Here is a 24,583-nt window from a genome sequence, read left to right as displayed (position 1 = left end):
TTGTCATGATAGTGTTCTGCTGTGTATTTGTTTGTTTGTTAGCTAATACAAGTGGTGTTTATTTAGATTACAGTGAAACTGGGTTAGGTGTTTGTTTCTCTCAGGTGAGCTAGGCTATTAAGTTAGGCTATTGTTTTTACTGGCTGGCAGGCCACAGCTTTTGTTGTAGGAGGAGCCAATAGTTTGCACCCTGCTTAGGGTATAATTACTGGCACACCTGAACTCACTTCAGTGTGCATTAGTGTTCTGCAGTGGGTTGGTAGCATTTACTCCTGGATTAGTTAGGTATCATTTGTTTGTTTGCTGTTTCTAAATTCAGTTTAAGTTCTCATTATAGTGTTCTGCTGTGTATTTGTTTGTTTGTTAGCTAATACAAGTGGTGTTTATTTAGATTACAGTGAAACTGGGTTAGGTGTTTGTTTCTCTCAGGTGAGCTAGGCTATTAAGTTAGGCTATTGTTTTTACTGGCTGGCAGGCCACAGCTTTTGTTGTAGGAGGAGCCAATAGTTTGCACCTTGCTTAGGGTATAATTACTGGCACACCTGAACTCACTTCAGTGTGCATTAGTGTTCTCCAGTGGGTTTGTAACATTTTCTGTGATTCAGTGTCAGTGTTATTTAAGCAGTTGTGTAGCGCACCAGCGGCAGCCTCGGCTACTTGTCTCGGCATACAAAGTCGCAGGCGTACAAAGTCACAGGCGTACAAAGTCGAGGGTGTCTATCTACGGGTGTCCATCGAGGCTGTCTGAGAGCCTGATGATTGATTTTGTTTTTGCTGCCTGCCCTCATTTCACTACGTAGTATTCCTCTTGTCCTCCCTAGTTCCCTCCCTGTGTTTCCTTCCCACCCCTGTCCTCTCTCCTCTCCCCAGGTCCCAGTCAGGTAGGAGGTTCGCCTCCCGCCAACATGGGCAGTATCTCTAACCTCATCTTCCCTCCCAGATCCGCTGGTATTGATCTCTGTGTGGCTGGTGGCCTCTGGAACTGCCAGTCTGCCGTCCAGGAAGCAGACTTCATATCTGCCTATGCCTTCCACCTCAACCTTGACTTTCTTGCTTTAACTGAAACGTGGCTCTCACCAGAGAACACGGCCACCCCGGCTGCCCTTTCCTCTGCCTTCTCTTTTCCCCACACACCCAGAACTTCTGGCAGAGGAGGTGGCACAGGTCTCCTAATCTCATCCTCATGGAGATCTAGTGTCTTCTCCTCATCCTTCGCCTTCTCCTCTTTTGAATTTCATGCGGTTTCTGTTACTTTGCCGTGCAAACTGTTTATTGTTGTTTATCGCCCCCCGGGTCCTCTGGGGAGCTTCTTGGATGAGATGGACATCCTCCTCAGCTCCTCACCAGTCAATGACACCCCCCTGATCCTCCTGGGTGACTTCAACCTCAACTCAGAGTCCACCCAGTCTACCTTTCTCTCCCTCCTCTCTTCTTTTGACCTTACCCTCACTCTTTCCCCTCCCACCCACAAAGCAGACAACCTTTTTGACCTCATCTTCACAAGGAGCTGCACAACAACCAACCTCTCTGTAACACCAATCCATATATCTGACCACTCCTTCATCTCTTTTTCTCTTCCACCCATCCATCTCTCCCACCATCCACTGTCACCTGTTGGCGGAACCTACGCCACATGTCTTCCTCCACTCTCTCATCTACAATCCTCTCTTCCCTACCATCCACGGAGTCTTTCTCTCGACTGTCTCCCGATGATGCTGCTACAACTCTCATGTCCTCCCTCTCATCTTCCTTTGACTCTCTGTGTCCCCTCACCACCAAACTAGCTCGGGCCTCCCCCCCCAGTCCTTGGCTTTTGGATATGGCTTCCTTCCATGCCCTCCTATCATCTTTCCATTCCTCTGTCTCTCTAGCTAAATCTTCCTTTTTTCACTCGAAAATTAACGCGGCCGCCTCTAATCCCCGCAAACTGTTTTCAACCTTCTCCTCTCTTCTGCCCCCCACCCCCCCCCACCCCCCTCATCACTCACACCTGATGACTTTGTCTCCTTCTTTTAAAAGAAGGTTGATGCCATTCGCAATTCCTTCTCACAACCCTCTCCCCCTGCTGACCCTCCTACCTTCCCCTACTCCCTAGCCTCCTTTTCTCCCCTCTCTGACGCCGACACATTGAAACTCCCACCACCCGACCACCTGTCCTCTTGACCCCATCCCCTCTCCCCTACAGTCTATATCCGATGACATTCTCCCTTTTCTCTCCTCTCTAATCAACACCTCCCTCTCTTCCGGCACCATGCCCTCTTCCTAGAAGAGGGCCAGAGTCACTCCCCTGCTCAAAAAACCTACTCTTGACCCCTCTGCCCTGAACAACTACCGGCCTGTCTCTCTTCTTCCCTTTCTCGCTAAAACTCTGGAATGGGCGGTCTGCTCCCAACTGTCCATTTATCTTCTTCACAACAATCTCCATGACCCCAACCAGTCTGGCTTCAAGAGTGGCCACTCCACTGAGACCGCCCTGCTCGTGGTCACTGAGGCACTCCACTCTCCTAAAGCCAAATCCCTCTCCTCTGTCCTCATCTTCCTCGACCTGTCGGCCGCCTTCGATACAGTCAACCATAAGATTCTGCTCTCATCGCTGTCTGGGATGGGTGTCACAGGGTCTGCACTCACTTGGTTTTCTTCCTACCTCTCTGGTCGCTCCGACCAGGTGACTTGGAGGGGCTTAGTCTCCGACCCTCACCCCCTACAAACTGGAGTCCCGCGGGGCTCAGTTCTTGGGCCCCAACAACAACTTTTCTCAAGGAGAGCAGTGCAGACATATATCCAAGTTAATGTGATAAAGGCCATTGTGTACTCTCTCCCTCTGCCACCCTCTCTCTCTCCTTCTGTCACTCTCCCTGTCACCCTCTCTCTCCCTCTGTCTCTCTCCCTGTCACTGGCTCCCTCTCCGTCTCCCTCTGTCAATCTCATTGAATTTGAATCCCATCAGTCAAATTCAAATTGCTTTATTGGCATGAACTACAAATGTACAGTTGTGTTCAAATAAATTGCAGTGTATTACAAAACATTTTTTAATAGCTTTTAATAGCATGTGTGCGTGAATGGTGTGTGTGCCCTGTGATGGACTGGCAACCTGTCCAGGGTGTATTCCTACCTTTCGCCCAATGTATGCTGGGATAGGCTCCAGCCCGCCTGCGACCCTTTTTACGATAAGCGGGTTAAGATGATGGATGGATGGGTTTTTAAAGAGTTAACTTCACTTTAAATTACTGGACTATATTTAGTTGCATAACCATTGTTTTTGCTGCGCATCTGCATTGCATCAATTCAACCGACTTCTGCCACCTAGAAACAGGTATTTCAGCCCAGGATGAACAAACTACATTCCACAGTTCCTGTGAAGTTTTAGGTTTTGCTTCAGAAACTGCATTTTTAATGTCACCCCAAGTTCACCAAGTTTTCAATGGGGTTGAGGCTGGGGATTGAGCTGGCCACTCCATTACCTCAATCCTTTTTGTCTGGAACCAAGATGTTGCTCGCTAACTTGTGTGTTTGGGGTCATTGTCTTGTTGGAACACCCATTTCAGGGCCATTTCCTCTTCAGCATATGGCAACATAACCTCTTCAAGTATTTTGATCTATTCAAACTGATCCATGATCCCTGGTATACAAACCCAACACCGTAGTATGAAACAAATCCCCATACAATGATTTTTGTGCCACCATGCTTTGCTGTCTTCACAGTGTACTGTGGCTTTAATTCAGTAGCCGGGGGTCATCTGACGTACTGTTGACAACCACTAGACCCAAAAAGAACAATTTTACTCTCATCAGTTCACAGAATGTTTCGTAATATTTCTCTGGGCCAATTGATGTGTTCCTTGGCAAATTTTAATCGATTCTGCACATGCCATTTTTTTTTAACAATGGGGGCTTCTTGCTGATAGCTTAGTTTTGATCTTCTGACTGTAACAGCACTTTCAGGTAATTGTAGATCATCTTTGATCTTTCTGGAGCTGCTGAATGGCTCAATCTTTGCCATTCTGATTATTCTTTGATCTGTTTTAACAGTAGTTGCATGTTTTCTACCGCGTTTTGGGTTTTCGTTGCCATTTGAGAATTTTAGCTGAGCATCCTATAATTTGCTGCACTTCTATGTTTTCCCCTCTCCAATCAACTTTTTTATCAATTGACGTTGTTCCTCCGAACAATGTTTGGAACTGCCCATTTTACTTAGCAATTCAGAAGGAAATATGTTTTATAACAATATGTGAAACATTTGCTTTCCTTCTTCCTTAATAAAGGACCATTAATGACACCTGTTTTTTCACAGAATGAATGCTCTAAACTCCACATTTTTGCATAAACTGCTACTATTTTGAACACGCCCCTTTCAATGAATGAGCCAATTACTCAAAACAAGCAGCGTGCATGTCATGACAGTTGGGTCTGTTGTTTTTATATTACGCTACTACATCTGCAATTAAATTATTTGCCATGCAGAAATATAACTACTAATAACTGGTTCATCAGGTTACTGATGTTGTACTGCTATTTTTTGTAACCCAACTGTACTTATTGAATGTACGTACATATGAATCATATTAATACAATGATATGAAAATACTGAACAGTACATAACAATAATAACAACCATAACAATAATAAATCAGTAAGCATGTACATGTTTATCTGAAACAAAGTTCCACTTCACATCATGGAGGCCACACAGGCGTGATCCAATCCAGGCACCTCATTACATTACACTGCATTTAGCACACCCTGATCCACGGCGATGTACAACGAAGTGCAGATCAAACACAAGTACAAGTGCGAAGAGGACCTGAGAGGACAGTACAGTTCCTAGTCCTAGTGTAAACATACAGATAATCAGAACCCTTGAAGAATACAATCAACTTCCAAATTAATATTTGAACTACAAATGTTTGAACTAAATGTTTCACATTTAAAAATCAGCCCATTAAAAAAAAAAAAAAAATCCTGAAAAATGTCAAACCCCTTGAAGACCCCTATGAAGGCACCATGTCGAACAATTAACAGTACAAATACATTCACATTATTTTCATGGCAAGGTAAAGAGGAATGCCAGACATAATAAATCTGCCACAATTCATCACACAATGCTGTTGATCCAGAGGTGCTGATGCATATCACTGTCCAAAAAAGGACCAGAGAACACAGTTCAACAGCAATGGTACAAATATTACTAATTTTGGAATGTACAAATATTACTCATTTTTAATAAGTCAAAGTAAAAATAACCCTTAAACTATAATAAAATACACAGGGCTTAAAAACAACATGAAAAAATAAATCCCTTCTTTACCATGTTGTCTCTAGGCCTCGCAGTGCCTTGTGGCCTTCAGAGCCCGCAGGGCAGAGAAGGAAGAGAGACATCTCAACTCACACAGTTCACAGAAAATAGTTTCCATTAATACAAAGCAAGTTATGATACTTTCATAAGTGTGTATGCTCTGGATCACTCCAGCATAAGCAACCAATAATAGTATAAGCAATTAGTAAAGGATAAGCAATTAATAATATGATAAGCAATTAATAATGAAATAATTAACTCACACAGTTGAAATGAAACTTGAACTTGAAAACTATTTAGAACACAAACTCAGGGGTGTCTCGGTGGCGCAGCCTGCAGATTGCAGCCTGTAGAGCATGCTCATTGTGAGCCGCGACATCGGCGGTTCAACTCAGACCGTCTGACATTTGTCGCATGTCTTTCGCTCCCATTCTCCCTGTCTCTCTATACTATACTGTCCAAAAAAGCTGAAAAAGGCCTAAAAAATATCTTTAAAAAAAAAACAACAACAATATCAAGGGGGAATACATAGTGGAAGAAGACAACCGTTTTGTATCCCACCAATTCTGGGTGAGCAAATTCATTTGAACTATGAACTATATTGAACTTTCCAGTCGTCTGCCACAGACAGAAACTGTTCGGCGCAGGCATCCGCAGTGTGCCTGGTGACCGTCTCGGTCACATGGTTAAAGCAAATGACTGAAGCTTCCACTTACTGTCACTAATGTGTGCAGTCATGCCGAGGTAATTCTGATTGCTCACCGAGGTCCAATGATCCCCTGTCAGGGCAATATATTCAGCCTTCGCCAACACACCAGCTTTAGTAGTCTTCTCGGCGTCGTATAGCTGATGGATTTTTGACACAATTGTGCCTCTCGATGGCGGCTTGTAAGTTGTGTCGGTGGACGCAATCTGCAACGCCTCCCTTAACCCCCTGTCCTCGACCACCGAAACTGGCCTGCAGTCCATTGCAACCCATTTTGCGAGTGAGTTGGTCAATCGGTCACTACTAGACTTGCTCAGGTGGCGTCTGAACGCCTCCTCCAGTGTGGCTTGACGAGCCTGGTTGCTAACGCTAGCATCAGTCGCTGAGCGGACCACCGAGCTCACTGCTATGTGTTTTGCGTTGAGGTGATATTTTAGGCTCGAGTTACTCCGATGGTACGCGAATTCCTTGCTGCACAAATTGCACAGAACCGTACTCCTGTCAACAGTTCCATCCGGCCGTTTTTTGAATGTATATTCCCCATTCAATACGCCAAGCAACGTGTTCTCATCAGCCTCCATCTTGTTTGCAAAGCTCCTGGCCAGTGACGTACGGGGTCAAGGGCATCACAGCGCATCATTAATTGCGTTAATTTTTTTAACGCGTTATTTACTCTATAATTAATTAATCGAAATTAACGCGTTATTTTGACAGCCCTACTTATTTACTAATATTGCAACCCCTCTGCTCCTGCTACTACTACAAGCCGCCCCCACAAAGCCCACCCAATCCTTGCAAAGCTTCTGGGATTCATTTACTAACAGGTGGGTCTCCTGCATAAATACTATGTCACACTTTTTGGATTTAATGAAAGTTGATATTCTCTTCTTCTTAACCACACCTTGGAGGCCTCTGACATTCCAGCTCATTAACTTTAAGCTAGTTGTACTGCTAATTGCCATAACATGATATCATGCAAATTCTGCTGAACCCATACTGACCTAATACATAACATCACCACACAAAAATAAACTAAATAACACACAACAATAAAACTTACACTGGGTGTAACACAATAAACACAATAAAATTACACACAACTAAATTGCGTCTGCAAAACATGACGCTTGAAATACACTCAGCTTGGTCCGTGAAATGCGGTTGGCAATATCAGCTAATTTGCCGTCTGTTGCACTTGTGGTCAGCCGAATAGCCTCTAGTTTGTTGTCGTGGGCCTCAGACTTTTCTAGAATTAGAATTAGAATTAAGTTTTGCGAGCTCTTCGCCCGCTTCTTTTGGGAAGGAACCAACTTTATCAACATGGCCATCAACAATGTTAACGTTAGGTTCAACACGAGGGAATGTTAGCTTCTTCTGGTTAGCTAGATTAGCCACTTCGCTAGGCTTCTCCCCCCCAGATTTAGAGGAGTTTGCGTTGTTTCTAGTGCTATTTGGCATTATTGCACTCTACTTTTTAACAAAATAATTAAAATAGGTTTGGGCTCTTTGTCGAGTTTTGAAGCAAGTTACAAGCGGGGATGGCAGCCATTCTCGTCAACCACGTCACGGGACGTCCATCTGTCACTCTCCCTCTGCCTCAGTCGTTCATTGACCATGGCCAAGACCCCTGCACCTCTTTGCTCTTCTTCTCCTGCACTTCAGTCCGGTCTGAAGGCCCCGTTTCAGACACAGGGAGATGGGGTTCTGTGGGATTCATTTCGGACACAGGGAGATGGGGTTCTGTGGGATCCGTTTTGGACACAGGGAGATGGGGTTCTGTAGGATCCGTTTTGGACAGGAGGGTTTTGGGGGTCAGCAAGCTGGGAGAGAGAGGGCTCAGGGACTTCAGGCTGCTGCAGTTCTGCTGCTGCAGGGTCTTCCACTGCGGCTGGTTGGTATGTGATTCCCTGTACAGCCATTCGTCTGTTAGCCTCTCATCTGTTTTTGCAGTACATCCAGACTGCAAGGCCAATGGAGCCCAAACAACCAAAGAACACTGCCAACACGATCAAATACACTGCTCCTGTAGTCTTTCCTGTAGAGGGAGGCAGGCCAAAGAGAGAACATGGAGACAGAGGGCAGATAGAGAACATGGAGACAGAGGGCAGAGAGAGAACATGGAGACAGAGGGCAGATAGAGAACATGGAGACAGAGGGCTCAATTGGGAGAAATGCAGCAGAGCACACAATAAGAATAATAAATAGTCATTCATAGTCATAAATTCATCTCCCAAATGCCAATAATGTAAATATTAAATACAGCTGCACAGCAGCAATGCCGGGTGCTGAACCCCCACCATCAGGCCACACGGTGGCGCTAGAGATCCAGAGTGTCTATGCCGTCATCCATTAACATGCACCTGAATGTGACGATCAGATCAGAGGTCAGAGGTCAGAGGTCAGAGGTCACAGTGCAGGCAGAGTCACTGCAGTCATGGACCTTTGGTTCAGCCACACATTCAATCTGGAGCAGCAGCTCAAGCAGCACACCCTGACCCCAGCTGACCCCAGCTGACCCCAGCTGACTCCAGCTGACCCCAGCTGACCCCAGCTGACCCCAGCCGACCCCAGCTGACCTGCCACTTCTGCCCTGCCTGTGCCAAGAACGGACCTTCCCGGATAATCATCTATATTTGTCATCTGCATAATTATTATTTGCAGAATATATAATTTCATAATTAATGATTGAATTCATTAATTTAATTTATTTCTATATTACATATAATACTACTGTTACGCCCACTGTTTGCACAGTGCCAGCCAGAAGCAGATGGGCTCCCCCTCCTGAGTTCGGATCTGCTCAAGGTTTCTTCCTGTTAGTCCGTTTTTTTTCTTGGTGCTGTCGCCCTAGGCATGTCATTTGTCTGTGGCAGCCATTTTGACTCCGGGGAACAAGGTGCAAGATAGTGCCGCTTCCTGTTGGCATGTGGAGTATTGACCCCGCAGGGGCTGCACCAGTGCAAATTCAATCACGTAAAATGTGCAGTTTGTCATTCAACCGTTGTCAAATGGGACCAACTTCGAGGTGAACATCAATTATTCATCTTAACTCCATAAAATACCAGCATAAACGGTCTAAATTGAGCTAGTTAGTAAGATAATGGTTCTCTCATGCTTTCTCTTGTCTGTTTCTCAACATTTATCAGTAGACTAGCGGCTAGTTAGGCAAATTCAACTTTTCAAATGAGTTGATTTCTCACACATTGTAAGGAGAGACGGCTTATAAAAATCAGGCCACGACCAAGCCGAACCAGCAGACCGACTTCCATAGTCCCTCACCCCTCCACCACTCCCTCCAGCCCGGCTTGATATCACGCAAACCTCTGATATCAAGACCTATTCCAATGAGAACGCTCAGCTTCCATCGACTGAGAGCCGCCTCTGCTTCACTCAAACAGGTACATTTCACACAGGTGCCGTCAGCTCTAGTCTGCCTATTGCTAAGGAATGATTTGCCATAGCAGCACACCACACAACCAGACACTTCTGCTAATGCACAAGGGAACTGCATTTGCCTGTGAATATTCGACAGTCCCGGTCCTGGCTGATGCTTCGGCTAGTCGGCCACTGGGGTCAGCCCTAATGTTTGTTGTTATTTTTATTAATTACCCTGTATTTACCCAATGGCTTACAGCACCCAGTGTAATAAGAGAGCACCAGTAAGATGCCATGCCCTGGGTCAGGAGGAACACAATGAGCTTCTCGATGATACCTGAGATTTGTAGAAAGACGATGCTGATGGTCCTGTTGGTCTCAGAATCAGTCACTGTGTAGACCCCGGCATCCTCCGGTGTTACACGCCTCAGCAGAAAGGTGTTTTCCTGGCCCAGAACCTCACATCTCTGACCACAGTGCTCCCCATATGTGACTGGGTCTTTGTTAGAGTCGGCCATCAGCACCTTGTCCAGACCAGGGCCTGTGAATGTTACCCTCACTGGGTCTGTGGTACGGAGCCGTACCGAGAGCTCTTCACCAGCCTTCACTGTGAGGATCTGGGGTGGGTGGTCTGGGAGGGCAGACACATCTTTTACATATTTGCAGGTTTTCATTCTCATGGACATTTGCAGGGAATATGAACATGCTTGTAAAAAAGTACAATATAGGGTAATACAGTCCCCTCCAAAACAGCAAGGACAACCCTTTGTTTTTGCTATACACTGAAGACAATTGAGTTTGAGGTCAAAAGATGTACATGACAGATCCAAATTTCAGCTTTTCAAAAAATGTTTATTAAACAAATGGGAGGCAAGGATGGTGCAGTGGGTAGCACTGCCGCCTCACAGCAAGGAGGTCCTGGGTTCGAATCCCAGTCGGCCGGGGCCTCTCTGTGTGGAGTTTGCATGTTCTCCCCGTGTTTCCCGTGGTTATGAGTGTGAGTGAGTGAGTGGTGTGTGTGCCCTGCGATGGACTGGCGACCTGTCCAGTGTGTATTCCAGCGACCCTGGTACATAGGCTCCAGCGACCCTGTTCAGGATAAACGGGTTAAGATAATGGATGGATTTATTAAACACCTTTCGTATCAGACCACCTAATTTTTAGGTGAGCAAATGTATTGGAATATGTGACTGACAGGTATTTCTTGTTGCCCAAATGTGCCCTCTTAGGTTGATTGGTTAAACAATAAATAGTTCTGAATGTCTACTCTTGGTTTTAGTCTTGGGTTTTGCCTGTGAAGACTGCATTTGTGTTAAAAAAAGATAAACCCACATGAAGACTGGAGAGCTGTGGGAGAAAAGCAGCCATTTTGAAGCTTAGAAAAGAGAGGAAATCAGAGCCATTGCACAGGCATTGGGGATAGCATGTACAACAACTGGGAATGTCCTGCAAGGAAACCACTGGCATGCTGAGCAACAGACATCGAACAGGTCGACCAAGGAAAACAACAGCAGTTGATGAGAGAAACATTTTGAGAGCTGTGAAGAAAATCCCCAAAACATCCATCAGTGACATGACAAACAATCTCCACAGGGCAGGGGTGAAGGCATCTCAATCAACTGTTCGAAGAAGACTTAGAGAGCAGCAAAGACCCTGTAAAGTGTATTTTACCTGTAACATGGAGCCTGGCAGAATCTGGGGTCCCTCTCTCTTTTGGACTGCTGTAGGAGCACTGGTAGTCACCTTGATCTGAAAACTGTGTCTGTTTGATGGTTAGAGACATGTTTCCATGGAGAGCCTGTTCTGGGGAAACTGAAGCTCTGCTCTCGAACCCGGGCCCATAGGTGATGGTGTTGTTATAGAGCTGGTAAACCATCTTTCCATCTTTTTTCCAGAGGATATCCAGATCAACAGCATGCGCTTGTTTACTAATGCCCCCATAGCAAGGCAGACTGGCAGACATTCCCACCGCTATGGAAACACTTACTGGGACTGAGAGAGGGAGAGAAAAAAAAAATACAGCAACCAAAAATTACAAAAGGTGATTTTAAAGCCATTTGATTCTGAGCCTGGGTTATTTCCCTGAAAACTGGAATCAAGGATTAATTACCATTTATATTTAAAAGCAGAGTCAAATTAGACCAACAACTACCTAGGCATTTGTGTGAACAGTCATTTGGGAAGGGTTCTATGTCGCATAATAAACACACAGAATGGTGTAGGGGGTGAAGTACATGATATAATTATATCAATGTACACTAAAAACAAATACGCAGTCAAAATCAGAAACAAAAGTACAGAATTCTTCTCTCAGGGGTTGCAGCTTGAGTCCCACTCTGTTCAGCATTTATATCAATGAGTTGGCCACAGTGCTGGAGCAATCTGCAGCACCTAGACTCAATGACACCTTGATGACAAAGCAATACAATTAATTCTCTACGCAAATGACCTGGTTCTGCTGTCGCCCACAGAACATGGACGATGACAGAGCCTGGTTCTGGTAGAGAAGCACTGTCAAACCTGGCCTATGCCAGATTCAATTTAGGAAATAAAACAATAAAACACAGTTAGTTACTTGAGTTTAAAAATAAGATCAACTGGATACAGGAACAGTACAGGAACTGAAGGAGAAAGCACGCAGGGCATTCTACACCATGAAGAAAAATAACTGAAATTCTACTTCTTTTCTTAGGCCTTTAAATTCCCTGAGGAACATAGGTCTTCGATGAGACCCCTCCATCCTGTCCGGTCTTGTGCCCTCCGCTCCAGTTGTTGCCATGCCAGCCCTTCCTCCTTCATCTCCTGTTCTGTGGTTCTTCTCCAGGTGGTTCTAGGTCTTCCTCTCTTCCTCCTGCCTTGTGGGTTTGTGATAGATTTGTTTTGTCTTCTGAGTGTATGACCTATCCAATTCCATTTCCTCCTCCTGATTTGAATTTCTATTGTTTCCGTAGGTTGGCGTCTGAGATGGTGTTGGGCCAGTATATTCCCAGGAGGCATCGTAGGCAGCGGATAATGAATGTCTGTAGTTTGTTGAGAATGTTAGTGGCGGTTAATGAATGTCTGTAGTTTGTTGAGTATGTTAGTGGCGGTTAATGAATGTCTGTAGTTCATTGAGAATGTTAGTGGCGGTTAATGAATGTCTGTAGTTTGTTGAGAATGTTAGTGGCGGTTAATGAATGTCTGTAGTTTGTTGACTGCCAGATGACTGCTCTTACTGCCTGAGCCATGTTGCCCCCAGTGCGCCATCAATTTCCACAGCATCTCCCCATCCACATAGTCAAAGGCCTTTTCAAAATCTATGAAATTGACATAGACAGGGGAGTTTCATTCGATGGATTGTTTGATGATAATCCTGAGGGGGGCTATTTGATCTCCACAGGATCTGTTATTGGTTTTGGTTTTGCATTTATATAGCGCCTTTATCCAAAGCGCTGTACAATTGATGCTTCTCATTCACCCATTCATACACACACTCACACACCGATGGCGATTGGCTGCCATGCAAGGCGCCGACCAGCTCGTCAGGAGCATTCAGGGGTTAGGTGTCTTGCTCAGGGACACTTTGACACAGCCCGGGCGGGGGATTGAACCGGCAACCCTCCAACTGCCAGACTACTGCCTGAGCCATGTCGCCCTGGTTATTCCTGAAGCCAGCCTGGTTTTCCCACAGTTTCTCCACAACTGCCTTCTGGAGCCTCTCCAGTAGAATGCGGTTGAGCACCTTCCCTCGTGTTGAAAGCAGCATTAGTCCTTGGTAGTTTTTGCACTCCCTAAGGTCCTCTTTCTTAGGAATCTTCACAATGTAGCCATCTCTCCAGTCGGACGGGACATTTTCTTCCTCCCAGATGATTGGCGTGAGATGGTGAAGCATGCTGGGGGAGGTTTCAATATCTGCCTTCGGCTGGTATCTCATCCGGTCCCTCTGCCTTGCCTCCTCTCAAGGCCTTAATGGCTTTCTTGATTTCTGTCTCGGTGGGGGGGTTGCAGTTTATCTCCAACAGGTTATGGCTGGTGGAATTTCTGCTGTCAGTTGAGGAGGCTGCCTATTGAGCAGTGGACTAAAGTGTTCTGTCCACCTCTTAAACTGGTCTTGTGAGGAGTGTCCCCTGTGAGTTTTTAAATGTGTGCTTGTGTTTGTTTGAACTTGCCAATGAGCTTTTTTGTGGTTAAGTAGAGTTCCTTCAGATTGTTTTTTCCTGCTGTTTCCTCTGCCTGTTGTGCTGGATCCTCGATGTACTTCTTGTTCCTTCTGACACTTTTCTTCACTTCTTTGTTTGCTGCTTCATATTCCTTCTGTGCTGTCGCCTTGGTCCCTCTGGAGAATTTTCGTTCAGGGTTCCTAGTCCTTGTCTTCCCATTATTAGTTTGTTGCCATTGTTGTTTCCTCCCATCTTTGCATTCATGTCTCCCATCAAAATCATGATGTCCTTTTCTTTCAAGGCCTGAAGTATATGATATAGTTGGTTGTAAAGGTGTTCCTTGGTTTCAAGGAACATAAATATAGACTCAATGAACACAACCTGGCCATTGAGACAGGTGGACTCTGGCAGAGCAGGCTGGCCAGAGAGGCCAGGTTGTGCTCACTCTGTAACACTGAAGAGGAGGAGACCGAGTTTCCTCATGAAATGTGACGAATACAGTAAGGCAAGGTCAATGTCCATCCATCCATCCATTCTCTGAACCCGCTTATCCTGATCAGGGTCGCAGGGGGGCTGGAGCCTATTCCAGCATGCATTGGGCGAAAGGCAGGAATACACCCTGGACAGGTCGCCAGTCCATCACAGGGCACACGCACCATTCACTCACACACTCATGCCTACGGGCAATTTAGACTCTCCAATCGGCCTAACCTGCATGTCTTTGGACTGTGGGAGGAAACCGGAGTACCCGGAGGAAACCCACGCAGACACGGGGAGAACATGCAAACTCCGCACAGAGAGGCCCCGGCCGACGGGGATTTGAACCCAGGACCTCCTTGCTGTGAGGCGGCAGTGCTACCCACTGCACCATCCGTGCCGCCGGCAAGGTCAATGTATTTCCCCAAAATAAAAGAAGTCAAACCACAATCTGAGACTCTCAGACACAGAGAGGCTACCATTCCTTCTGGGAGAGAGGAGGGGATGTGGCAGCACAATATAGGGACAGCGAGAAACAATGACACCAGAAAGCAAAATGATTATAGTTCATTGACATTTTTGTGTTCACCTCTACATGTATGATGTCTCCTGAATTGTATTGTTTATTGTAGTTAAATTATTATTGCCTGTTATGTTTGTCAAAGCATTCTTTGATGGAACAATGTGAGTGTACCTTACCATGTCAATAAAAGTCATTTGAAATGGAGAGGGAGAGAGAATATAAGATTTGAACAGGTGAACCATGTTGCTTGGGGTAGATGAATGGCTGGATACAGCCCATGGTTTGTGGGTTTTCTACAGACTGGAATGATCCAGAATAATAATATACATCATCAACAAAAAACATTTTGGGAAATGAAACTGAAATCCATGAGCACCAAAAGAAATTAACCACATTTGCAGGAAAAAAAGGCAATATGCACTTACCAGAAATTTGTAGCTTCACATCTGAAAGAATGGACCCATCCTTGTCCCGGCATTCGTAAATGCCTAGGTCATCATACCTCACAGGACTGAGGACCAGGCTGTAGTTTCCTGGCTGCTCCTCACAGATGGACTTCACCCGTTCCTGGAAGCCAGGTCCTGGGGAAATGGATCCATTGTGGAGTTTGGCCACAAGCAGCCAATCAGGGAGCACAGGCTGTTGAAAATACCATTCCACAACCCTATTGGGCTCTCCACTGCAGGGGAGGGTGATGGACTGGCCAACGCGTGCATATAAAAACACTGGGTGGGCTGAACATGTTTGTTGCAGGGCTAGAAGCGGGGAAATGAGAGAAAGTGGGGAAACTGGATGTTCAATCAGATTAAGAGAAAAATCTCACAGTGCTGGGCTTTTCATGCCCAAAGGAAAATAACAAAGTAAATATACCGTGGCCTCCACAATATTTGGGAAAAACATTTTCTGGATTTGTTTCTGTACTTGTCATTGGCATGTACTTTCCCCTCCAAAAGTATTGGAACAGGAAGGTCAATTCCTTTGTTGTTGCTATACACTGAAGACAATTGAGTTTGAGCTCAAAATATATACGAGATCTAAATTTCAGCTTTTATTTCCTAGTATTTTTATCGAGATTTGTTAAACAACTTAGAACATATCACCTTTTGTATCAGAGCACCCAATTTTGATCAAAAGTATTGGAACAAGTGACTGACAGGTGTTTCTCATTGTCCAGATGTGTCCAGTTAAGATTGATAGGTTAAACAATAAATGGTTCTGAGGACACAAATTCTTTAACTAATCTAAATATTTGCAGGCATGTCACAAATTGGAACAAATTGTTTCAGAGACAACTTATTTGCCTGTATTTAGGTAGATCTGATGTTATATTCATTCGCAGGTCAAACATCTTTAAAACCCTTTCATTAATGCAAAATGTAGCACGATCTGTAGCTACTCACCCAGCAACAGCAGAACGACCATGTGCAAAGCTGCACCCCTCATTTCCGGGTAGGGTAGTCGCTACTAAAATGTCTGCAAAGGTATTTTGAAAGAACAGAAAACTATTATGTAAAATCCCCTTAATTTCCTTTCCGACTATGAAACTATGTACCATTTAGTGTCCAATAAATCAAACAGCAAAATTCGGTAGCTAAACGCCTTGGCTCTACTGGCTAGTTCTGCTAATCAGGAAACGTTGACCAAAATGACGATTAGCTTGATCTGCTTTTAGTTTCGCTTTTGGATCCTAGCCCTTCTTTTTTCATTGGCTCAAGCAAGGAGGCGTTCGCTCCTTCGTCGCTGAATCATTTACTGTGTTAGAAGGCACTGTACAAATATTTTGGCATCAAACTGTTCAGTTTTGGGGTTCACCCAAATGGTTATGTAATGAATAAGACACACATCATTGAAAAGGGGGGAGGAGGGGGGGCGGGGGGTTTGGGGTTAATGTTTCAAAAAGTTCAGTTCCAACCCATTGATGTTTTTCTTCTATACTTCTACACTATAAATTAATCTTCAAATAATTATCACCAAAGCTGTGAAGGGAGTACTATCATTTATCCAGGGTTTTCTTTAGCTAGGCTACAGCATGTGGTCACTAGCTACAATTCTAGTGCACTTTTGGGTTGTCACATTTACTTTGTAACTTTTCATATCAAATATATAGCCTATAGCCGTCTTTGTAATACATATGTCAAATTTCTACAAATGTAGAACTTATTTGGTGACTACAATATATATTCTTTTTTACTGAAAACTGTTTCATGGGGCTGTTTGTCACATAGGGACAGGTTGTCTTTGCCAGTAGAAGTGGGGAGTTTTATTTGTAAAGGGCATTTTTGATACTTGTTGGGTCTGCACAAATGTAAATGTATTTTGAAAATATGGGTTGGGGCGGCAATAAGACAGGTGTTTGGGTGGGACCATTGTGGGCCCAGGGCTGATGATGTCCCATGGTATTATAGGCTGTTCTGTTCTTGAGGACGCATAGAGAGGAGGTCACAGTCGAGAGGCTACAACACCATCGGGCCTTGTACAGAACTGTGTTGGAGAAACCTGCAAGGGAGGTCAAGCTTGAGGTAGATAGGAGAGGGGTGCAGTGGCATTTTCTGACCACTAGAGGACTCTCACAGATCACATGATAGTAGTAAGTCTAATATATATGGAAATACTTATCTATCGTTTGATCGATTGCCTGATTTTTGAAGGAAACCAAACATTTGTTTCTTTTAATTTGAGAGTTTGATTCCTTTGATGAAAAATTTATTTTAAAAGCATGTTTTATACCCCTGTGAAAAAGGAAGCCATGGAAGGCTACAACACAGTTCTTTAGGACATAGTCTCATATCTACATGGTGAAGTTGACTTCACTTTGTGAGATTTTATTGATAAGAATCTTTAAGGGTGCCAATAATTGTGACCGCTAAGTCAGTATCTGACACGTTTGTTGGCTGTAGGTGTCTACTACATGGTAGCTACAATTTATAATTTAGTCACATTTAACAGGTCACTACTACGAGTACCACAAGGTCAACCAAATTTAGCAGTAAAAGTCACAAACGATAAAAACCATGGAATGCTCTACCTGAAATTAAAACACAAACAGAGCCCAGGGTCTTTGAAAGAAAACATAAAACAATGGCATGAACAGAATCAGATTTGCATCCACTGACCATGGACATGTCTTACACCTCATGCATTTATGCTGTAAATCTCATTCAAACTACTATACTTTCCTTTTCCTTTCTATATCCAGTTGCAATTAATCTCATTTTATTACCAAAATAATTTTGATTTTAAAATGCAAAAGACTAACCAGGGTTGAAAATTAGATCTGGCTCATTTCTGGCTAGAAACTATTCATGTTTTTTAACTATAACAATGTTTGTAAGTATTGTCCCTGACAAATAAACAAATATGCGTATGAGAAATCTGGAAAGCATCCAAACGCTTCTTATGTTGCCTGGTTGTATCATGTAAAAGCCATTTTATCAAGTTTTCTCCATTTCAAAGTGTAACTTGGCTTGAAGCCGTTGATGTTCAACTGAGTTTCAATTGAATTTCTTGATTGCTCACAAAAAAAGCATTTGTTCCTCAAACCATTCAATTTTTGCTGGGAGGGCTGGGGTTAGGGTTTGGCATGGAGGTTTCATCTAACTGTAGATTTTGGAGCATCTAATGTACTGTATTGTAAATGTACTGTAAGTGTCTGGAGTTCATTGACATCCCTGGAACTTTGATTGGAACTGGTTTCTATGGTGAGATGAGACAAAAATAGTTTTTGGCAAAAAACACCAGTGGTGAAAAGCATGGCCATGCAGAGAATAACCTAATCCGACACACATAAACATTCACATAAACATTCACATAAGAAATGCATTCACAAAAATTAAATCCACAGATGCAGGGGCATCACCAAGGTTTGAATACATTTGGGACAAAGTCATATGGGGCTGAGCTGGGAAGGGGCGTTCCATGCATTTTACCTTTACAGGTTAAATTACTGTAATGTTTCACAGTCAGTATGTATACATATAATAAACAAGGAGCCTGATGATGACAGTAGATTGGACTGAAATTATGTTCCAAAAATGTCATGTATCCATTTAACTCATGTCATCTATGCATACATCAAACAGTAACATGTAATAGTTCCATTTAGAGTTTTCTAACATTCACAAAACAATCTTATAAATTGTGTTCTTTGTAAGAATTTAAGGAATGTTTTGCAGTTATAGAATGACAGCTTTGTTTTTGCCAGATGGAGATTTTAAGGAGGGGAAATACGTTGGGAAGTCTGCATAATGCAATGGGTGCGTACACCGCCACCTAGAGGATGGACAAAAACCTATTTAGGATATTTTTACCCCATTGTTTTTCTGGACCAAATGTTTTCAAATGTAGGCTAATCTCAAACAATCTCATAGATTGCCCACCAAACTAATTTAGACATATCTACTTAATGTAGTAGGTAAGTTAATATTGCCATTTAGTGCTTGCACAGTCTGCAGCAGTAGTTCATAAGGGTCCCCAGAAATGTTTTGGAACCTTACATAGCTAAATACTTTACATAGCTAACGTAAACAGTAGTTACATAGCTAGCTAAGTACAATCCTAACGATAGCCTAGTTTAGCCTCGTTGTCTTCTTGGGATGTGGCGTTAATGAACTTAGTCCCCCACAACTGATACCACTTTTAACTGTCTTGTCATGTTTTTTAAATGTACCTTTTCCGTTTGATGAAACACCTTCTTCGATCATCACGCGGTGTCAAGATGACAATATCAGAGCTAATGCTGCATTCCAGACAACTCGGAAGTCTTTCCGACCTCATACTCGGAAAAGAGCAATAGAAAATCACTCAAAGTCCAAATTCAAATCCATCTATCCCGACTTCACGATAAGGAACCTGTCTGACGTCACACAACAATGGCAGCATCCATGGAGGCACGCATCGTAAATAGTAAACCATCAACTAAAATGCAACGCAAAGTATTTGTTCCTTCATGACATTTGAATAGAACATACTGTCATATAGTAAAGCCTGTTCTGCGTGTCAATTGATTTGAAACAAAGTTGCCGATGTTATTAGTTAGCTGGTTATGGCAAATGATCTCTGAAAGTTATCTTCTCTGCACAAAAGTTATTTTAGAACATTTAAAAACAGTGAAACCATTTGTAAACATATAATTTGCTGACTTTTCCTCATTAGTGACTAATGTAACTAGACCGGAGAACAGCAGACAGTTCATGTGGTTTATACACTTGCCACATAAACGCCACCAGTTTTACATGTGCTGACAAAGCTAAAGTCCTTTTAAAAAATGGGGACAAAGACACATACTCTAGATATACTCAGTTCCCTCTGTCACAGTATCTGCCAGTATCACACTCCTTAATGCATTTTCAGAAGATAAAATAGTTTAGTGAAGGTTTCAGCTTCAATAGGGATAACGTTCAGTGTTAAGCGCACAAAGCTAGGTAGGCTATCTGGTGAGCTTAGATATTTGAAGACTACACCTCCCAGAGCTGGCCATCTAGAGAAGTGTAGAATCTATAGGGAGGTAAAACGGATGTATCGGCAATGATACTTCCGATATACTGCTCTCTATTAAATAGAGCGGCAAAAGCTAAATATAAGCCAACTACATAGTTGAAGTCGGGATGTTTTGCATGGTTTATATACATAGCTATATACTGAATACGATGGCATTTCAGTAGGCTTAAACTCAGCCTCCCATGATGCTTTCCCTTTCAAAGTGACGAAATTCCCACAATAGGGACCATCCTGATGCCACCGACAGTGTGTCAAGTTACCTTTATTTATGGTAGTAGTGCTGTACAATATTCATAAAACAAATAAGACAATATGTTTAGGCACACTATACAAGGAATATAGTGTCTGTGTTGATTTATTGTCCCGACTCGTGCGATTTAAAAAATCCGACAACTGGCATGATTCTAACATATAAACTTGATTACAAATTGGATATATATTTATAATCAGTGGCCTATCGATGGCAACCTGAAACTAATGTCAAGCGCAATTGTGTGTGTGAATGTGTTGGTACGTCCCGTGACACTGGCCATCCCAGAATAGATAACGTAATCTTTGTTGTTGCATTTGGTACACAATGCCGTCTATGTTGAAATCCGCTAGCATAGCACTTTGCAGTAAACCTGAAATGCCATTCAGCAGAACTTCCACTTTACCTCCCTATTGAGGACTACAAATCCCAATGTTGTGTATCTGGGGGGGGTGTAGGATTTATGGTCTAAAGGCACAGAGAGACATGGGTAGTTGTACTGAGCCACAGGAACAGTGAGAGCGACAGTCTGTGTGACAGACAGGTGACAGTCGTCCGCTAGCCAAGTCCACTCCTCATGCGCTCCTCCGTTTCTTCTCCTCCTTCCTCACCATCACCTGCTTTCTCTCTCCACCCATCCTCCTCTGGGCACTGGGCCCCCCTCCCTCTCTCCCTCCCCCTCTCCTTCCTTCTCCCTCTCCCCCGCAGGGCGCAGGGGAGGAAGTTTGCCAGGAAGAGGAGTGTGGAGAGGCAGAGGAGGGAGAGCAGGGTCCCGGCCCCCACCTGCAGCTCCCCGTCCCCCCCGCCGCCCCCCTCTCTGCTGGGGGGGGAGAACACCCCGCCCCCATTACGGCCGGGCCTCAGCACTGCTCTCTCCAGTGGGCTCCTGGGGGAAATGAACATGAGAGTTTTACTACATCACAAGAGTGAGAGTTTACTACATCACAAGAGTGAGAGATTTACTACATCACAAGAGTGAGAGTTTACTACATCACAAGAGTGAGAGTTTACTACATCACAAGAGTGAGAGTTTACTACATCACAAGAGTGAGAGTTTACTACATCACAAGAGTGAGAGATTTACTATATCACAAGAGTGAGAGTTTACTACATCACAAGAGTGAGAGTTTACCACATCACAAGAGTGAGAGTTTACCACATCACAAGAGTGAGAGATTTACTACATCACAAGAGTTTACTACATCACAAGAGTGAGAGATTTACTACATCACAAGAGTGAGAGATTTACTACATCACAAGAGAGTTTACCACATCACAAGAGAGTTTACCACATCACAAGAGTGAGAGTTTACTACATCACAAGAGTGAGAGTTTACTACATCACAAGAGTGAGAGTTCACCACATCACAAGAGTGAGAGATTTACTATATCACAAGAGTGAGAGTTTACTACATCACAAGAGTGAGTTTACCACATCACAAGAGTGAGAGTTTACTACATCACAAGAGTGAGAGTTTACCACATCACAAGAGTGAGAGTTTACCACATTACAACTGTTCATACGAACAGAGGATGATGTAATTTTGATTATGTATTAAAAAAAAGAATATCTTGGGCATATCTTAGATATGGCTTACAGTCCCCTTCAAAAGTATTGGAACAGCAAGGTCAATTCCTTTGTTTTTGCTGAACACTGAAGACAATCGAGTTTGAGGTCAAAAGATGAGATGACAGTACATTGTACATTTATGTCCGGGTATTTTCATCTAGATTTGTTCAACAGCTTAGAACATAACCCCTTTTGTATCAGACCACCCAATTTTTAGGTGAGCATGTGACTGATAGTTCTGATTGTCTACTCTTGGTTTTAGCCTTGGGTTTTGCCTGTGAAGGCTGCATTTGTTTTTTTGTTCCCCATTTTCTCCAAATTTAGTGGCCAATTGTGCCCTAGGGATATACTGACGTTTTATGGTAAATTGTGACATTTATATAGCGCCTTTATCCAAAGCACTGTACAATTGCTGCTTCTCATTCACCAATTCATACACACACTCACACTCACACACCGACGGCGATTGGCTGCCATGTAAGGCGCCGACCAGCTCGTCAGGAGCATTTGGGGGTTAGGTGTCTTGCTTAGGGAGACTTCAACACAGCCCAGGCGGGGGATCGAACCGGCAACCCTCCGACTGCCAGATGACTGCTCTTACTGCCTGAGCCATGTCGCCCCCAGTATGGACTGATGGGACCAAGATTAACCTGGTCCAAAGTGACAGGAAGGCCAAAGTGTGGAGAAAGAAGGGACCTGCTCATGGTCCAAAACATACAAGCTCATCTGTGAAGCAGGGTGGAGGAAGTGTTATGGCTTGGGCCTGCATGGCTGCTTCTGGAGTGGGCTCACTCATCTTTATTGATGATGTAACTCATGATGGCAGCTGCAGGATGAATTCAGAAGTCTCCAAAAACATACTGTCTGCTAACTTACGGAGAAATGTGTCCAAACTAATTGGGAGGGAATACAACAACCCAAAACGCACTGCCAACACAACAAAGGACTTCATTAGGTAGAAAAAGTGGAAGGCTTTAGACTGTCCAAGTCAATCACCAGACCTTAAATCAATTGTGCATGCATGTCACCTCCTGAAGAGGAGACTGAACGGAAAACCCCCCGAAACAAACAACTGAAAGAGGCTGCAGTAAAAGCCTGGGAAGACTTCACAAAAGAAGAATGCAACAGTTTGGTGTCAATCGGTTGCAGGCTTGATGCAGCTATTGCAAACAGGGATATGCTACCAAATATTAAGTGTTATATTTACTTAAATATTCTCTGCTCACCTAAAAATTAGGTGGTCTGATACCAAAGGTTCTATGTTCTAAGTAGTTTAACACATCTAGGTGTAAATACCGTGGGAGCAATAATTATTTGATCCCTTGCTGATTTTGTAGGTTTGCCCACTTACAAAGAATGGAACTGTGTAGAATTTTAATCATAGGTACATTTTAATATTGAGAGACAGAATATCACAAAATAATCCACAATAACAACATCATATACATTTTATAAATTTATTATCGTATTTTTGCATGAAATAAGTATTTGATCCCCTACCAATCAGCAATAATTCTGGCTCCCACAGACCAGTTAGTTTTCCATTAAGAAGCACTCCTCATCTCAACTCATTACCCAAAACCCCTGTGTCAACTTGTTACATCGTTATATAGCTGTATAAAAGACACCTGTCCACACAATCAGATTCCAATGTTTCCACCATGGCCAAGACAAAGGAGCTGCCTAAGGACATCAGGGACAAAATTGTAGACCTGCACAAGGCTGGGATGGGCTACAAGAAAATAAGCAAGCAGCTTGGTGAGACGTTAACAACTGTTGGAGCAATTATTAGAAAATGGAAGGAACACAAAGTCACCGCCAATCTAAATGTAAATGTAAATGTTTGGCATTTATATAGCGCCTTTATCTCCCTCGGTCTGGGGCTCCACGCAAGATCTCGCCTCATGGGATATCAATGATCATGAGAAAGGTCAGGGATCAGCCCAGTACTACACAGGAGGAGCTTGTTAATGACCTGAAGGCAGTTGGGACCACAGTCACGAAGAGAACCATCAGTAACACACTACACAGTGAAGGATTAAAATCCTGCTGCGCAAGGTTCCTCTGCTGAAGAAGGCACATGTACAGGCCCATCTGAAGTTTGCAAAGAACACCTGGATGATCCAGAGGAGGCTTGGGAGAAGGTGATGTGGTCAGATGAGACCAAAATAGAGCTATTTGGCATCAACTCAACTCGCCGTGTTTGGAGGAAGAGAAATGCTGAGTACAACCCCAAGAACACCATCCCCACTGTGAAGCATGGAGGTGGAAACCTTATGCTTTGGGGGTGTTTCTCAGCTAAGGGGACAGGACGACTTCACCGTATCCAGGGGAGGATGAATGAGGCCATGTACCAGGAAATTTTGGGCGACAACCTCCTTCCCTCAGTGAGAGCACTGAAAATGGGTCGTGGATGGGTCTTCCAACATGACAATGACCCAAAACATACGGTCAAGGCAACAAAGGAGTGGCTCAAAAAGAAGCATATTAAGGTCCTGGAGTGGCCTAGCCAGTCTCCAGACCTAAATCCCATTGAAAATCTGTGGAGGGAGCTGAAGCTTTGAGTTGCCAAGTGACAGCCTCGGAACCTTAAGGATTTGGAGAGGATCTGCAAAGAGGAGTGGACCAAAATCCCTCCCAAGATCTGTGCAAACCTGGTGAAAAACTACTACAAACATCTGACCTCTGTGCTTGCCAACAAAGGTTTCTCCACCAAGTATTAAGTCCTATTGTTCTATGGATCAAATACTTATT

The 24,583-nt window shown here is 43.8% G+C and overlaps 1 protein-coding gene across 2 annotated transcripts; it reads right to left on the bottom strand.

Annotated features, from left to right (window-relative positions):
- Positions 1 to 4,520: 4,520 nt before the first annotated feature.
- On the bottom strand, positions 4,521 to 16,142 carry LOC133131124 (uncharacterized). Of its 2 annotated transcripts, none has more exons than XM_061246282.1 (5): positions 15,914 to 16,142; positions 14,939 to 15,268; positions 11,046 to 11,366; positions 9,712 to 10,005; positions 4,521 to 8,034 (listed from the first exon to the last, which is right to left on the bottom strand). In XM_061246282.1, the coding sequence occupies exons 1-5, from the start codon at positions 15,954 to 15,956 to the stop codon at positions 7,934 to 7,936; spliced, it is 1,089 nt and encodes a 362-aa protein (XP_061102266.1). In that variant the 5' UTR covers positions 15,957 to 16,142; the 3' UTR covers positions 4,521 to 7,933. The 2 variants fall into 2 exon arrangements, with proteins under 2 accessions (XP_061102266.1, XP_061102268.1); XM_061246284.1 differs by lacking the exon at positions 4,521 to 8,034 and adding an exon at positions 8,335 to 8,359.
- Between the last annotated feature and the right edge of the window lie 8,441 nt (positions 16,143 to 24,583).

The sequence above is a fragment of the Conger conger genome, chromosome 6, assembly GCF_963514075.1.
Source record: "Conger conger chromosome 6, fConCon1.1, whole genome shotgun sequence".
NCBI lineage: Eukaryota > Metazoa > Chordata > Actinopteri > Anguilliformes > Congridae > Conger > Conger conger.
Note: the sequence above shows the minus strand (reverse complement) of the source record. Positions and strands in the feature narration are given on the sequence as shown.